This window comes from Dermochelys coriacea, chromosome 3, assembly GCF_009764565.3.
Source record: "Dermochelys coriacea isolate rDerCor1 chromosome 3, rDerCor1.pri.v4, whole genome shotgun sequence".
Taxonomy (NCBI): domain Eukaryota; kingdom Metazoa; phylum Chordata; order Testudines; family Dermochelyidae; genus Dermochelys; species Dermochelys coriacea.
Window position 1 is genome coordinate 195,965,582 of NC_050070.1, and position 16,195 is coordinate 195,981,776.

Sequence of the window (16,195 nt, forward strand, 5' to 3'; positions counted from 1 at the left end):
CAGTAATCATCCCACCATTTTAAAGCACCATACAACACAATCTGCGATCTCCATTACATCCAGGGACTTCCAGGTCCAACTTTTCATTTGCATGGCAATGTAGCTCTGCCACAAGGTGTTGTCAGAACTCCTTTTGCATTTCAAAGGCAAATGTTAACTGGATAACCCTAAAAACACCATCCTAGCCACTATGGATGTAGAAGCCCTCTACACCAACATTCCATACAAAGATGGACTACAAGCCGTCAGGAACAGTATCCCCGATACTGTCACGGCTAACCTGGTGGCTGAACTTTGTGACTTTGTCCTCACCCATAACTATTTCACATTTGCGGACAATGTATACCTTCAAATCAGCGGCACTGCGATGGGTACCCGCATGGCCCCACAGTATGCCAACATTTTTATGGCTGACTTAGAACAACGCTTCCTCAGCTCTCGTCCCCTAATGCCCCTACTCTACTTGCGCTACATTGATGACATCTTCATCATCTGGACCCATGGAAAAGAAGCTCTTGAGGAATTCCACCATGATTTCAACAATTTCCATCCCACCATCAACCTCAGCCTGGACCAGTCCACACAAGAGATCCACTTCCTGGACACTACGGTGCTAATAAGCGATGGTCACATAAACACCACCCTATATCGGAAACCTACTGACCGCTATTCCTACCTACATGCCTCTAGCTTTCATCCAGATCATACCACTCGATCCATTGTCTACAGCCAAGCGCTACGATATAACCGCATTTGCTCCAACCCCTCAGACAGAGACAAACACCTACAAGATCTCTATCATGCATTCCTACAACTACAATACCCACCTGCTGAAGTGAAGAAACAGATTGACAGAGCCAGAAGAGTACCCAGAAGTCACCTACTACAGGACAGGCCCAACAAAGAAAACAACAGAACGCCACTAGCCATCACCTTCAGCCCCCAACTAAAACCTCTCCAACGCATCATCAAGGATCTACAACCTATCCTGAAGGACGACCCATCACTCTCACAGATCTTGGGAGACAGACCAGTCCTTGCTTACAGACAGCCCCCCAATCTGAAGCAAATACTCACCAGCAACCACACAACAGAACCACTAACCCAGGAACCTATCCTTGCAACAAAGCCCGTTGCCAACTCTGTCCACATATCTATTCAGGGGATACCATCATAGGGCCTAATCACATCAGCCACACTATCAGAGGCTCGTTCACCTGCGCATCTACCAATGTGATATATGCCATCATGTGCCAGCAATGCCCCTCTGCCATGTACATTGGCCAAACTGGACAGTCTCTATGTATAAGAATAAATGGACACAAATCAGACGTCAAGAATTATAACATTCAAAAACCAGTTGGAGAACACTTCAATCTCTCTGGTCACTCGATTACAGACCTAAGAGTGGCTATTCTTCAACAAAAAAGCTTCAAAACCAGACTCCAATGAGAGACTGCTGAATTGGAATTAATTTGCAAACTGGATACAATTAACTTAGGCTTGAATAGAGACTGGGAATGGATGAGTCATTACACAAAGTAAAACTATTTCCCCATGGTATTTCTCCCCCCCCCCACCCCACCCCCCACTGTTCCTCCGATATTCTTGTTAACTGCTGGAATTAGCCTACCTTGCTTGTCACCATGAAAGGCTTTCCTCCCTCCCCTCCCTCCGCTGCTGGTGATGGCTCATCTTAAGTGATCACTCTCCTTACAGTGTGTATGATAAAACCCATTGTTTCATGTTCTCTGTGTGTGTATATAAATCTTCGCTCTGTATTTTCCACCAAATGCATCCGATGAAGTGAGCTGTAGCTCACGAAAGCTTATGCTCAAATAAATTTGTTAGTCTCTAAGGTGCCACAAGTACTCCTTTTCTTTTTGCGAATACAGACTAACACAGCTGCTACTCTGAAACTTCTACATTGTATCTATTTATACCAAAGATCTCTCCTCTTGTTGTAACTGTCACTCTGAAGATTAAAAGACAGAGTCTATCTTAATTAGGGCACATCTACACTGGCAGAGTTCCAGCGCCGCTCAGAGAGCACTAAAGGGAAACCGCTGTTCTGTGTTCACACTGTCAGCTGCCTGCGCAATAGCATGTTCACACTTGTGGGCACTTGCAGCAGTATTCGGAGCAGTGCACTCTGGGCAGCTATCCCACAGAGGACCTTCTTCTCTTCTGCCGATAAGTCTTGTGGGAAGGCGAAGGGGGTTGTGGGGCATCCTGGGCCATATCCCAATGACCTGTGAAGCATTGCTTCACATCCCAGCAATCCCTTTGCTTCCATCTGCATTTGTTGCCATCTTTCAACAGTTTGTGTACTGCGCGCCCTGCCTCTTTGGGCTGCAGGAATGGATCCCGAGCTGCTGACCAGTATGCTGTTCGCTCTGACTAACACGTCATGAGTGGCAGTGGTGTTATTCCTTAAACTACAAAGGCAAGAGGAGTGTGACATTTATCTCGCCACACATAGTAGCTATGACACGAGATTGCTTGTATCATTCATTGAGGGGCTGACCACTGTGGAACACCACTTCTGGGTTCGGGAAACTAGCACTGAGTGGTGAGATCACATTGTGATGCATGTCTGGGATGACGAGCAGTGGCTGCAGAACTTTCGCATGAGGAAAGCCACATTCATGGGACTTTGTGATGAGCTTGCCGCAGCCCTGTGGTGCAAAGACACGAGAATGAGAGCTGCCCTGTCATTGGAGAAATGAATGGCGCTTGCACTATGGAAGCTGGTTACTCCAGACTGCTACCGATAGGTCGCTAACCAGTTGGGAGTGGGAAAGTTGACCGTTGGACTTATTTTGACGGAACTGTGCAAGGCCATTAATCGTATTCTGCTCCAAAAGACCGTGACTCTGAACAATGTGTGTGACATTGTGGATGGCTTTGCACAAATGGGCTTCCCTAATTGCGGAGGGGCAATAGATAGCATGCATATTCCAATTCTGGCACTAGACCACCTAGCCACCAAGTACATTAATCGCAGGGGGGTATCTCTTAATGGTTCTCCAGGTGCTTGTGGATTACCGTGGGCGTTTCACAGGCATTATCGCAGGTTGGTCCAGAAAGGTGCATGATGCACACATCTTTCTGAACACTGGCCTGTTCAGGAAACTGCAAGCAGGGACTTTCTTCCTGGACCAGAAGAACACCTTTGGGGAAGTCGAAGTGATCCTGGGAGTCCCCATTGTGTCCCATTGTGATCCTGGGAGTCCCCGCCTACCCCTTAATACCATGGCTTATGAAGCCATACATGGGGCAACTTGACAGCAGCAAGGACTGGTTCAACAAAAGGCCGAGCAAGTTCAGAATGACTGTTGAGTGTGCTTTTGGCCATTTAAAAGCCCGCTGGCACTGCCTGTATGGGAAGTTGGACCTGGCCGATGACAACATTCCTATGCTTATAGCTGCATGCTGCACACTCCATAATATTTGTGAAGGGAAGGGTGAAAGCTTCACTCAGGGCTGGACCACAGAGGCTCAGCGCTTGGAGGCTGAGTTTGAACAGCCAGAGACCAGGGATATTAGAGGGGCACAGCGCAGAACCATAAGAATCAGGGATGCCTTGAGGCAGCAATTTGAAGCTGAAAGCCATAATATTTTTTGCTATACTCAGGATTGCAGTGCTTGTATGCTAGGAGGTGATTGATGCACATGATACAAGAAGGGGGTTTAACATAATTGTATGTTGCTTTGCCGTGCTCTTTTTGCTTTCAATTAATAGAATAAAGATGGCTTTCAAGCCAACACAATTCTTTTATTAAAAGATAACCGGAGGAGAGAGTCAAACAAAAAAAAAATCAAAAGGGACGGGGATGGAGGAAGGGAAGGTCCCAGGAGGAGGAGGAATCCCGGCATGGCTAAAGACTTGTGTATGTCCAGGAATCTGGTCTCCCATGTTCAAAAAGGATGAATTCAAACTGGAGCAGGTACAGAGAAGGGCTACTAGGATGATCTGAGGAATGGAAAACTTGTCTTATGAAAGGAGACTTAAGGAACTTGGCTTGTTTAGCCTAACTAAAAGAAGGTTGAGGGGAGATATGATTGCTCTCTATAAATATATCAGAGGGATAAATACAGGAGAGGGAGAGGAATTATTTAAGCTCAGCACCAATGTGGACACAAGAACAAATGGATATAAACTGGCCACCAGGAAGTTTAGACTTGAAATTAGACGAAGGTTTCTAACCATCAGAGGAGTGAAGTTTTGGAATAGCCTTCCAAGGGAAGCAGTGGGGGCAAAAGATCTATCTGGTTTTAAGATTCTACTTGATAAGTTTATGGAGGAGATGGTATGATGGGATAATGTGATTTTGGTAAGTAATTGATCTTTAAATATTCAGGGTAAATAGGACTAATCCCCTGAGATGGGATATTAGATGGATGGGATCTGAGTTACTACAGAAAATTCTTTCCTGGGTTTCTGGCTGGTGAATCTTGCCCATATGCTCAGGGTTTAGCTGATTGCCATATTTGGGGTTGGGAAGGAATTTTCCTCCAGGGCAGATTGGAGAGGCCCTGGAGGTTTTTCACCTTCCTCTGTAGCATGGGGCATGGGTGACTTGAGGGAGGCTTCTCTGCTCCTTGAAGTCTTTAAACCATGATTTGAGGACTTCAATAGCTCGGACATAGGTGAGGTTTTTCGTAGGAGCGGGTGGGTGAGATTCTGTGGCCTGCGCTGTGCAGGAGGTCGGACTAGATGATCAGAATGGTCCCTTCTGACCTTAGTATCTATGAATCTACGAATCTATGACTCATATCCAACCTTCTCCTTTGGAGTACAATGCAGCAGGTACTGTACTTCAGCAGGGCCAAACTGCAGAGGGGTGGGTGTTGAGTGCAGCAGGTAGTGGAAGTCCTCAGTGCTGGACTGTGAGGGGGGAGGAGTGGAATGTCGCAGGTATAGACTGGAGCTAGGAGGTTGTTAAGAGTGTGTTGGGGGTGCATGGGAAAGACTTTTGCAACAGCAGCTGCAGGGGAGGGCGGGCATGGAGCTGCTCAGTTTGAAGAGCTAGTATCGTCTGGCGTTCCATAACCTTTGAGAGCTGCTCCATGGCTTCATTCTGGCGTGCTGCATTCTCCTATCGGTGCCTCTTCTCGCAATCCTGCCACTCTTTCAAATCCTGTTTCTCAGCAGCGGAGTGCATCATAACCTCACACAGAAAGTCCTCCTTAGTTCTTCTTGGCCGCTTTCTAATTCTGCACAGCCATTCAGCCGCCGATAACAAAGAGGGAGGCTGGACTCCCAAGATCATCTCTGTGAAGTTTAAATGCAACATTTTACAGAAGCAGTATTGTTTTCAACACACACAACACTGATTCAGCGCTTTAAAACACAGCCATACTCACACACCTGTCACTACCTGGCTGACCCCAGGCAAACACACATGAGCTACAAGACCCCCAAAATGGTGAGTAGCCACAGGGGCAGGGTAAATCACTTTTCCCAGACCCTGCTCTACACTGGGCACATGGCTCTTGGGGAGAGCCAGCACTGTAGGGGGGGCCTGATAATCATTCCTGTCCCCACACTTTCCCCAAGATATGGTCATTATGGAAGATATTTCATTGCTGAGGTGAGCAAGGAATCAAGGGAGGGTCTTCTCCAAGCCTGCGGCTTCTGCCCTGGCCCTTATGTAGCTTGCCTATGTGCAGCAATAGTCCCCCCCCCCCCAGCCCCGTGACAGCACAGTCGTGTGGGAAAGTTACCGTTAATGGGGCAAGAAACAAAGCAGGTCTGCTGAAGAACCTGTGACAGCAGATTGCCCAGTATCTCCACAAGAGTTTCCTGGACATCTAAGGGATATTCCCAAGAAGTGAGGGAGTCAATCAACAGCCTGTTCTGCTACTCAGTCTAGGCATGCAGTGGGAAACAAGCCTGCTTATTGCAGCCCTCCTGCCTCCAACAGCTTGCTTCAGTGATTCCCCAAATCAAAGCCACTTACCAGGAGCCTCCTCTCCTGTTTGTGCTTCGCCAACCTCCAACAGCTGTGACTGGCTAGCCTCCTCCAGGGTAGAAAAGAGCTCCTGGCTGCATGCATCTCAGACCTCTGTGTCATCCTCTGCCTCTGGGTCCCCCTCCCCTCCTCGTCCAAGATTTACTGCTCCTGGCTCAGTCCACTCTCGACTGGCACGTGAGCCACTGAAGTATCCATAGTGGCCTTTGCAGTGGAGGCGGGGTCGCCATCAAGTATTGCATCCAGCTCTTTGTAGAACTGGCAGCTCATGGGTGCAGCACCGGAGCAGCGGTTGCCTCCCACTCCTTGTGGTAGGTGTCCCGCAGCTCCTTCACTTTGACCCTACATTGCAGTGTGTCCTGGTCATGGTCCCTTTCTGTCATGCATTGTGAAATCTGTCTGTAGGTATCCTAATTCCTATGGCTGGAGCGCAGCTGGGACTGGACAGCCTCCTTTCCCCAAATGCTGATGAGGTCCAGCAGCTCGGCATTGCTCCAAGCAAGGGAACATCTGGTGCGTGGAGCAGGCATGGCCACCTGGAAAAATGCGCTGAGACCACTGCACGCATCACCGAGCACACAGGAAGGGGACTTTCAAATTTCAAAAGGAATTTAGGGGTGGGGATGACAGTTGGTCACCTGAGGGTAGGGCGGTAGAGTTCAAACCGATGAAGAGAGAGGTGAGAACAGGCATTGTGGGACACCTCCCGGAGGCTAGTCGCAGCACTGTAATCGCCACCGTGTCTACACTGGGACTGCAGCGCTTTAGCCCCGGCACAGAAAGTTGTACCCCTCTCGTTTGGGTGGGTTTTTTTTACAGCGCTACAACTGCACAGTTTCTGTGCACTAAGTCGCTTGGCAGTGTGTACACCTTAGGAGTTACAGCGCAGAAACTTGCCAGTGTACAGGGCCTTAGTCTCTAGACAATATACAAATTATAGGAGAGCATCAAATTTCTGCACTTGCAGTTTGAATACAACTGTGGCTGTTGGGGATTTCTGCCACGTAGCAGTAAATATAATATGAAAAAATTATGAGTGAAGTTTACAGATAGTTTGAGGGAAAATCCTGTAGCCTCCATCACAAGCATTTAATATTAAACACATTTATTTACCAATTTCTCTGTTGTAACCTCCAATAAATACCTTTTGTTTTATTTGTTGAGTTGCTGCTGACTCAAATATCGGGAGAAATCCCGGTTGGTGTTTTAAGGAGAATAGACGTATTGGAGCATAAGCTTTCGTGGGTGAATACCCACGCATCCGACTAAGTGGGTATTCACCCACGAAACCTTATGCTCCAATACGTCTGTTAGTCTATAAGGTGCCACAGGACTCTTTGCCGCTTTTACAGATCCAGACTAACACAGCTACCCCTCTGATACTTAAATAGAAAGTTATCTTTTGTCATCTTAAAGGGGCAAGGAGAGTGGCCCGAGTAGTGGTAGCTGAGCAGAACAGGACTGCAGTCCTTCCTCCATAGTAATGCCAAAAGAGGACATAGTGATAGTGTTGTGAACAAGAGGACTAATCACCTGGAGTTACCAGCAGGAGTGGCGGAAACGTGTCCTCTGGAATGGCGCCTGAAGCATGAAGGAGCCTATGAATGTTTAGCATATCTGGCACATAAATACCTTGCAATGCCGGCTACAAAAGTGCCATGCAAATGCCTGTTCTCACTTTCTGGTGACATTGTAAATAAGAAGTGGTCAACATTATCTCCCGTAAATGTAAACAAACTTGTTTGTCTTAGTGATTGGCTGAACAAGAAGTAGAACTGAGTGAACTTGTAGGCTCTAAAGTTTTACATTGTTGTGTTTTTGAGTGCAGTTATGTAACAAAAAAATCTACATTTTAAGTTGCATTTTCATGATAAAGAGATTGCACTACAATACTTGTATGAGGTGAATTGAAAAATACTATTTCTTTTGTTTATCATTTTAGAGTGCAAATATTAGTAATCAAAAAATAATATAAAGTGAGCACTGTATACTTTGTATTCTGTGTTGTAATTTATTACAACACAGAATACAAAGTATACAGCAAATATTAAATCAACATATTTGAAAATGTAGAAAAACGTCTAAAAATATTTAATAAATTTCACTTGGTATTCTATTACTTAACAGTGCGATTTAAAACAGATTAATCGTGATTAATTTTTTTTAATCACGATTAATTTTTCTGAGTTCATCATGTGAGTTAACTGCGATTAATTGACAGTCCTACTCTAAATGCATTCCTCACTCTCCATCATCAAAGAAAGAGCAAGGTGGGTAGTGACCCTGTCAGCATGTTTTCTGAGAGATTGTGACAGGGTGTACCAGGCCCTGAGGCCCCCTGCTGGAGGCCCTGCAATCTTACCACACCCCACCCCAGAAAAAACAGTAGAGGTGAGACCTCCAGGCTGTCTAAAGCGTCTGTGGACAAAAACAGACAATCGGAGAGAAGCTGCAAAGAGCAGCCAATCAGAATGCATCAGGCCCAGCTAAAAGGAGCTGCAGGGCCTGAGCAGAGTCAGTTGTAAAGGAACAAGGATGGTGCTCCTAGCTGGCTGAATGAGCTGCAGTACCAGATACAGAGCAGTTGCTGACTAGAACCAGTAGAAGATTGCTGGGGTTAAGCTAGAAGAACCTTGAGGTAAGAGCAAAGTTGAAGGGGCTGTGTGGGAAGTGGCCCAGGGAACAGTAGCAGCAGCAAATAGTTAAAAGGGATGCAGCATGAGGCTACAATTTATAGAGTCCCTTGGTTGGGACCTGAAATAGTGGAGGGAGGGAGTTGAACCAGACCCAGAGAGGACTGGAGACCCTGAAAAGAGCCAGCAGTTAATTGAACTGCTTCCACAACTTCAGGTAAAGCCACAGAAAGCTGCTTGAAATTCATCCACCTTCTCTCCCTGCTCCTGCAGCAGTCCCGAGTGCAACCTGCTTTCCACTCAAGCTTTTCTTTTCTTTTCTCCTGCCACAAGCCCCACAGAGCCACCAAATGACATGGATTGCTCACTCCCAGGAGAATATAGCCTTGTGACGAGTGGGGGAAAGAGGGTGAGCAAAAATATGAGCAAGAAGGTCTACTGGAAGCAGGGGTGAGAGGGAGGACCCACAAGAATAAACAACAGAAGAAAATAAAAGGACCAGATAGGCAAAGACATACAAGCCAGAGAAAATGTAAAGGGGGGGGGGGGGGGAGAAGCAAGATGTCAAGTTCCAAAAAATAGGGGACCTATTAAGTCCCCCTCTTAAATCACTGCATGGTGAGGCTGCACCAAGCTCCAACAAAAACCACCCCCCCTTGTTTTTTTCCACCAGATGCATCCGATGAAGTGAGCTGTAGCTCAGGAAAGCTTATGCTCTAATAAATTTGTTAGTCTCTAAGGTGCCACAAGTACTCCTTTTCTTTTTGCGAATACAGACTAACACGGCTGCTACTCTGAAACCACCCCACTTGTGTTAGTAGAGTTTTTTTTTTAATCTCGATCATTAATGATTAGCATAAATTGTTTTTGTGTGGTGATTTTTTTTTTAAATGTCTATTAGTTTGCAAGTGCTGGCATGATCAAACTGTGGTGAGCAAAAGGTTAATATTTCCAACTGTAGTTCCCACAAACAACTGTGAACCAGTAGGGGAACTTGGTCCTATAAATCCCAGTGATCTGTAGAGAGGCCCTGATTCAAAACATTTTAAGCATGTATGCCAACATGTACACCAAAACCTTGTATAAAATTACCACTACTGTTATAGCAATATAGTCAATCTGGAAAAACACACAGGAAGAAAAGCGGCTCAAGATAAGCCATGTCTTAGCAAACACTTGAGAGTTGTTAAGGGATTATGCCAGAACCGAACTGGTGATCCACAAGTGCCTGCAGAACCATAGAGAAATACCTCTTCCGAGTAATGTACTTGGTGGCTAGGTGGTCTGGTGCCAGAATTGGAATATGCGTGCCACCTATCGCCCCTCCGCAGTTAGGGAAGCCCATTTGTGCAAAGCCATCCACAATGTCGCACATGTTGCTCCGAGTCATGGTCTTTTGGAGCAGGATACGATTAATGGCCCTGCACGCTTCCGTCAACACGAGTCCACGGTTGACTTTCCCACTCCGAACTGGTTAGCGACTGATCGGTAGCAGTCTGGAGTAGCCAGCTTCCACAGTGCAAGTGCCATGCACTTCTCCAATGACAGGGCAGCTCTCATTCTCGTGTCCTTGCACTGCAGGGCTTGGACAAGCTCATCGCACAGTCCCATGAATGTGGCTTTCTTCATCCGAAAGTTCTGCAGCCACTGCTCGTCATCCCAGATGTGCATGACTATGTGATTCCACCACTTAGTGCTTGTTTCCTGAGTGCTTGTTTCCAAAAGCGGCGTTCCACTGTGGTCAGCACCTCCGTGAATGCCACAAGCAATCTCATGTCATAGCTACTATGCGTGGTGAGATCAATGTCGCACTCCTCTTGCCTTTGTAGTTTAAGGAATAACACCACTGCCACTCGTGACATTAGTGAGAGCAACCAGCGTATTGGTCAACAGTGCAGGATTCATTCCTGCAGACCGGAAAGGCAGAGCGTGCAGTACACAAACCATTGACAGATGGCGCCAAATGCGGACAGAAGCACAGGGATTGCTGTGATGCGAAGCAATGGACGGGACCCACAATGCCCTGCGACCCCCTCCGCCTTCCCACAACTCTTAGCAGCAGAAGAGGAAGAGGTGCTCTGTGGGGTAGCTGCCCAGAGTGCACCACTCTGAATACTGAAGCAAGTGCAAAGATGCTATTGCACAGGCAGCTGATAGTGTGAACACACAACAGCAGTTTCCCCTCAGCGCTCTCTGAGCGGTGATGTAACTGCTGGCGATGTAACTCTGCCAGTGTAGACATACCCTAGGTTGTATCACTATTCTGGTAAATTCCCTTGTTTAGATAAGCCTTTAGAACCTCACTGCTTCAGTCTAAGTCATTATGGTCAGTCCAGAGCTTGTTCTAAAATGGTTATGGCCTATTTGCATTAGCCAGTCAAACTATGTTAAAATCCTATTTGCTGACAGCAGTTTAAACCAAAGTTAATTAGCTTAATATATAACCAGGGCCCTGCAGTATTCTCCAATTTGGCAGCATTCACCCCTTATCACAGAATTATGGTCCAGAATCTAAACTTTCATTTGTTAAAAATTATTATGCTAATAACTGCCATCAAGGGGGCCTTTCATCCGAAGGCAGTCACAGACCTTATTTAAAACCAATGCATGTGCCTAGCACCCTTTCAGGCTCAATGGAAGGAACAATTAAACCCCTTGATGTAGCCAAACAGCAACAGACAACCCTCGAGCACTAAGCCGCATGGCCAGGTTTGAGCAGAGTTATCCCAGGCAGATTAACACTATCAGTATTTAGCTGAAAGAAAAGGAGTACTTGTGGCACCTTAGAGACTAACAAATTTATTAGAGCATAAGCTTTCGTGAGCTACAGCTCACTATTTAGCTGGTTGCAGATGCAGGGGCTGGAATACTGATCTGAAGGCTGTGTACTTTGGATAGTGGAAGCTTGGAGAAGAAGCTGTGACTTGATGGTGACCCTGAGGGGAAGCAAAGAAAGAGATTCTTGGGCACATAGTTCACTGGAGCGGCAACCCTGCAAGACCTGAAATGCTCGCCAACTAGTTGGCTCGAAGAGATAACGTTACGTAACTATCATTCTAGGTTTTCATAAAATAACGAATCATCATGTTATCTGACTCCCCTTGATGAAAAGTACACAAAAATCTCTGCCAGCCAGCAAGAACAAGCTTAAGGTTACTAGTAGCATAAAATATATGTATAAAGTGTGAAGATTATATGAGTTTGACAGTGATTATAGGAAAACTAAATTGAAGACAATTTTGTATTTTATTCTCAATGCCTCATCTGCCATTCTGTTGCCCATTTGATTAGCTTTGTTAGAGCCCTCTGAAGTTCATGAGTCTTCTGTCCTGATGTGAACCTAAAGAATGTCATCTGCAATTTTGCCAGTGTTCATCCTGTTTTCCAGATTAATAAATTGTATTAATAGTATGAACCCGGTGGTCCCACACTAATAAACTTTAGCCAGGTTAAAACTGACCACTGATTCTCACTTTTTCTCTTCTCCTAGCCAGTGTCTCATCCATGACCATATTTTACCTGAATCTTTGACTGCTTGATTTCATTGGCAGCTTCTTGTGAGGGTTTTGTCAACTGTTCTTTTTGACAGTGCAAATAAATTAAATCAATTTATTTTATCTGCTATTTTGTTGACAAGTTGAAAAAATTCTAATGGATTATTAGTGAAGCACACTTTTCGTTGCAAATATATAATACTTTGTTACAAAAAATTAAATATGTTACCTATCCCAACTTAGCCTCATTTTTACTGGGGGTAGACTCACTTGCAAAGAATAATGTCCATCTTGGCTAAAGGCAGCCTCTGACTTCAGTCCAACTGCAAACAATGAAATATAGTAGCCATTTTAATAAGGGCAAAATATATGAGCACATCCCAGTTCTATCATGACATTACAAACAGATTAAAATAAAAAAAATATAATTGAGACACACAATTATATTAAAATATGGCAACTCTGTCTTCTAAGGAATTGTCCCCAATATAACCAAGCAGAACCATAGATGGCTCTACACATTGTTTATGTCTGTGCACCAGCTGCTTACTTGGTTTGTAACCCTGTCAGCTAAAAGAAAAGGAGTACTTCTGACACCTCAACGATGAACAAATTTATTTGAGCATAAATTTATGCTCAAATAAATTTGTTTGTCTCTAAGGTGCCACAAGTATTCCTTTTCTTTTTGTGGATACAGACTAACACAGCTGCTACTCTGAAACCAGTCAGCTAAGTATTTCACCCCACAAGCAGTCTAGACTGGCCTGATTGCATTCCTACAACCAGTTTGGTGCTGTCAGCTGTGTACCTGGCTTGGGCAGGCCTCCTTTCTTCCATCTCATAGTGTGGCAGAACACAGGAGTGCACTACTAGGCATTGCTGAGGCCTGTGTGTATTTGCTTTAAGTACTTTATCTGTGCTTGTTGAGGCACTAAGGGAGAGCTGTCCAGATTTTCCCAGAAGGCACTGATGCATGCAAACAGGATTAGGCAACATTGCCAATGCCAATTGTTCAAAAATCATGGGAGAAAAGGTGGGTGAGGTCATATTTTTTACTGGACAACTTCTGTAGGTGACAGGTTTCAGGGTGGTAGCTGTGTTAGTCTGTATCAGCAAAAACAACGAGGAGTCCTTGTGACACCTTAGAGACTAACAAATTTATTTGGGCATAAGGTTTTGTGGGCTAGTTTATGCTCAAATAAATTTGTTAGATGTTAAGGTGCCACAACAACTCCTTGTTTTTTCTGTAGGTGAGAGAGACAAGGTTACACAGAGCTCTTCTTTGTGTGTCCCTGGGAGAGTGCAGCTGGCTCAGGCCTTGAAGACATGCTCTGCGCAAGCTCAAAAGCTTGTCTCTTTCACCTACGAAAGTTGGTCCAATAAAATATATAACCTCATCCTCCTTGTCTCTCTAATATCTTGTGACCGACACAGCATACACAAGTCATGAGCCAGGCCTCACAAAAATCATGTGAGTTTAAATATATATGTTTCAGAGCAGCAGCCGTGTTAGTCTGTATACGCAAAAAAGAAAAGGAGGACTTGTGGCACCTTAGAGCCTAACAAATTTATTAGAGCATAAGCTGTCGTGAGCTACAGCTCACTTCATCGGATGCATCCGAAATGAAATGCATCCGATGAAGTGAGCTGTAGCTCGCGAAAGCTTACGCTCAAATAAATTTGTTAGTAAATATATATGTACATATATTTTTTTTTATGGGCCTTTGGAGTTCTGAGACTTTAGCCTACTCTCAGGTCATGTTTTCAAGACTTTCTCTGCAGCCACAGGGGCTAGAAACTTAGCTTTGGTTTCGTTTTATAACGAAAGCTGAGATTCTCACGTAGGCACGGGAGGCCCCCCCCCAGTATTGCAGGACTGGTGATTAAAATTACCAGTGGCCTCAACGCTGCAACTGGGGGGGGGGGGGATGGACACAGGGGACCCCGACTTCAAGCATCTTTATCCAGGGGGGAGCCGCGGGGCTCTGCGAGCGGCGGAAGGCGTGTCCCGAAGGGTTGCAGAAAGAAACCCAGCACTTGCAATGGGGCCAGGGCCAGTCCTCGTCTGCTCTGCCCCAGGATCGAGCCCAGCCCCACAGGGGTTAGCGCAGGGGCCGGCCTGCCGCCCGGAGAAGGGGGTGAGGGGGGCTCGGGCGCTGCTGAGGCAGGATTGGGCGGAGGCTCCCGTGTCACCCCCTGCCGGGGCTCAGTCCCTCCCTGTAGCGCCGCCGGCTCCTCCCCGTCTCCGGCGGGGCTGCGGGGAGAGGCGGCGCCTGAGCGCGGCCTGCCCGCCGCCGGCCCGGCACAGCTCCCTCAGCCGAGCGGGGGGGGGGCGGCGCTGGGCAGACGGGGGCGGCGACGTGTCGCTGCGGAGGCGCCGGGGACGCGCTAGGCCTCGCCGGCTGTTCCGGTGCCCGCCCGAGCCGCGGCCGGGGATCCCGCAGGTACAGAACGGCGCCCGGCCCCGCGGAGGCCCCCGGCGGGGCGGGGAGCCCGGCCAGAGCCCCGCGTTCCCGGCCTGGTCCGGCTGAACTCCCCGAAAGCGGGGCACCGGCTGGACGCCGGGTCCCCCCTTCCCCGCCGCCGCCCGGGGCACCGGCTGGACCGGCCGGTGCCCCCTTCCCCTCCGCCGCCCGGGGCACCGGCTGGACGCCGGGTCCCCCCTTCCCCTCCGCCGCCCGGGGCACCGGCTGGACGCCGGGTCCCCCCTTCCCCGCCGCCGCCCGGGGCACCGGCTGGACGCCGGGTCCCCCCTTCCCCGCCGCCGCCCGGGGCACCGGCTGGACGCCGGGTCCCCCCTTCCCCGCCGCCGCCCGGGGCACCGGCTGGCTCCTTAACCTTTCCTCCAGTGGAGCTGCACTTTGCCAATGCCCAGGCCAGCCAGCTTCTCTCATTCCTTCCACTGCACCGGGAGACAAGTGCGGTGTCTCTCCTCCACCATCATAAGTCCTAGACCCAGGCACGATCCTTTTCCTCCCTTCTCACAACCAGCCCTCAGCCAGGCAGCTCCTTCTCTCCTAACCTGCCATGCAACTCCACTGTCCCAGAGGAAAGGCTGGTTCCTTCACTTCTCCCCTCCTTCTCCTGACCGATACAACATGATCCCTGGGGTCGGGCTGGCTTATCAGCTTACAAAAGTTATGTTTTTCCAAAATGTCATTTGCAGGTGCTTTTGGTGTGTTTGTTTTGACTTAGTGTTTCCCAGTGTGTGTGTGGTTGGGGGTGGGAGGAGTGGAGGGAGTTGGAGTTTCACTACTGTGTTTCCCTAGCCCTCCATACACACTGTCTTCTAGTCTGAGGATGACTTTCTGTGATTCCTTTTGAAGCCTTTCAATGCTGATCTTGATTGGCTGGGAGAGGTTATGCTTCCGGACCCTTTCAGTCTAGTAGTCACAAAGAACCAAGTTAAACTATAAACTTGGATGTTGCACGTGGTGTTCTCACACATGGGGACTTTTACTAGCTACGAAGCAAACCCACTCATAAACAGTTTTGCTTCCAAGACCATGTGCTGAGTGGTTTGTTTTTGGTATTTGGGGGGGGGAAGGTAAAATAGAGTAAGCTTTAAGGTGAGGTTATAAAGTAATGCTGCATTGCATATGCCTTATATTTGTATTTCCATGTTAAAATTTGAATATCACCTTAGAGTGAAACTGACAATTCTGAACTATTGTGTTTTCCCCCTCCTTACCACAAGATTGAGTTAAGCATGGAAATGTCAACTTTAATTTTGAATTTAATTTTGGATGTTATTCACCTTTACCTTAGTTTAATGTGGAGTTCTTCATTTAGGTCATCAACATATTTTCATGAGTTACAAAACCAGAATTTTTTTCTGCATGATGGAACTCGAAGAGATATGAAGACTGCCTTCTTGAGATATTCTTGGAGTATTGTCACTAAGGTACTGTAGAGTTAATGGCATAATTTATCAGATGTGTATTTTATAAGTAACTGTCCCCTGCGTAAAGAAATAACATGCTTATATTTGTGACAAATGCAATGGGTTTTCCTAGAGATAGTTTCTGTCCTCATAACAATTATAGGAGTAAGGAAATAGAAGCAAAAAAAGTTTTTCTGTTATGCAATA

At 47.0% G+C, this 16,195-nt stretch overlaps 1 protein-coding gene across 9 annotated transcripts in view; it reads left to right on the top strand.

Annotated features, from left to right (window-relative positions):
- Positions 1-13,955: 13,955 nt before the first annotated feature.
- VPS54 (VPS54 subunit of GARP complex) overlaps positions 13,956-16,195 on the top strand; it is an 85,145-nt gene continuing 82,905 nt past the window's right edge. For 3 of the 9 annotated variants that reach the window (XR_006280356.1, XM_043512035.1, XM_038394240.2), the window contains exon 1: positions 15,893-16,009. Coding sequence is in view for 2 of the 9 variants with exons in the window: in XM_043512039.1 (XP_043367974.1) it covers positions 15,965-16,009 (45 nt within the window). In the remaining 7 variants the exon portion in view is untranslated. Of the gene's footprint in view, positions 14,088-14,378; positions 14,550-15,892; positions 16,010-16,195 lie in introns of those variants that run through there. The other 6 variants (XM_043512039.1, XM_038394243.2, XM_038394241.2 and 3 more) reach the window with 6 other exon arrangements.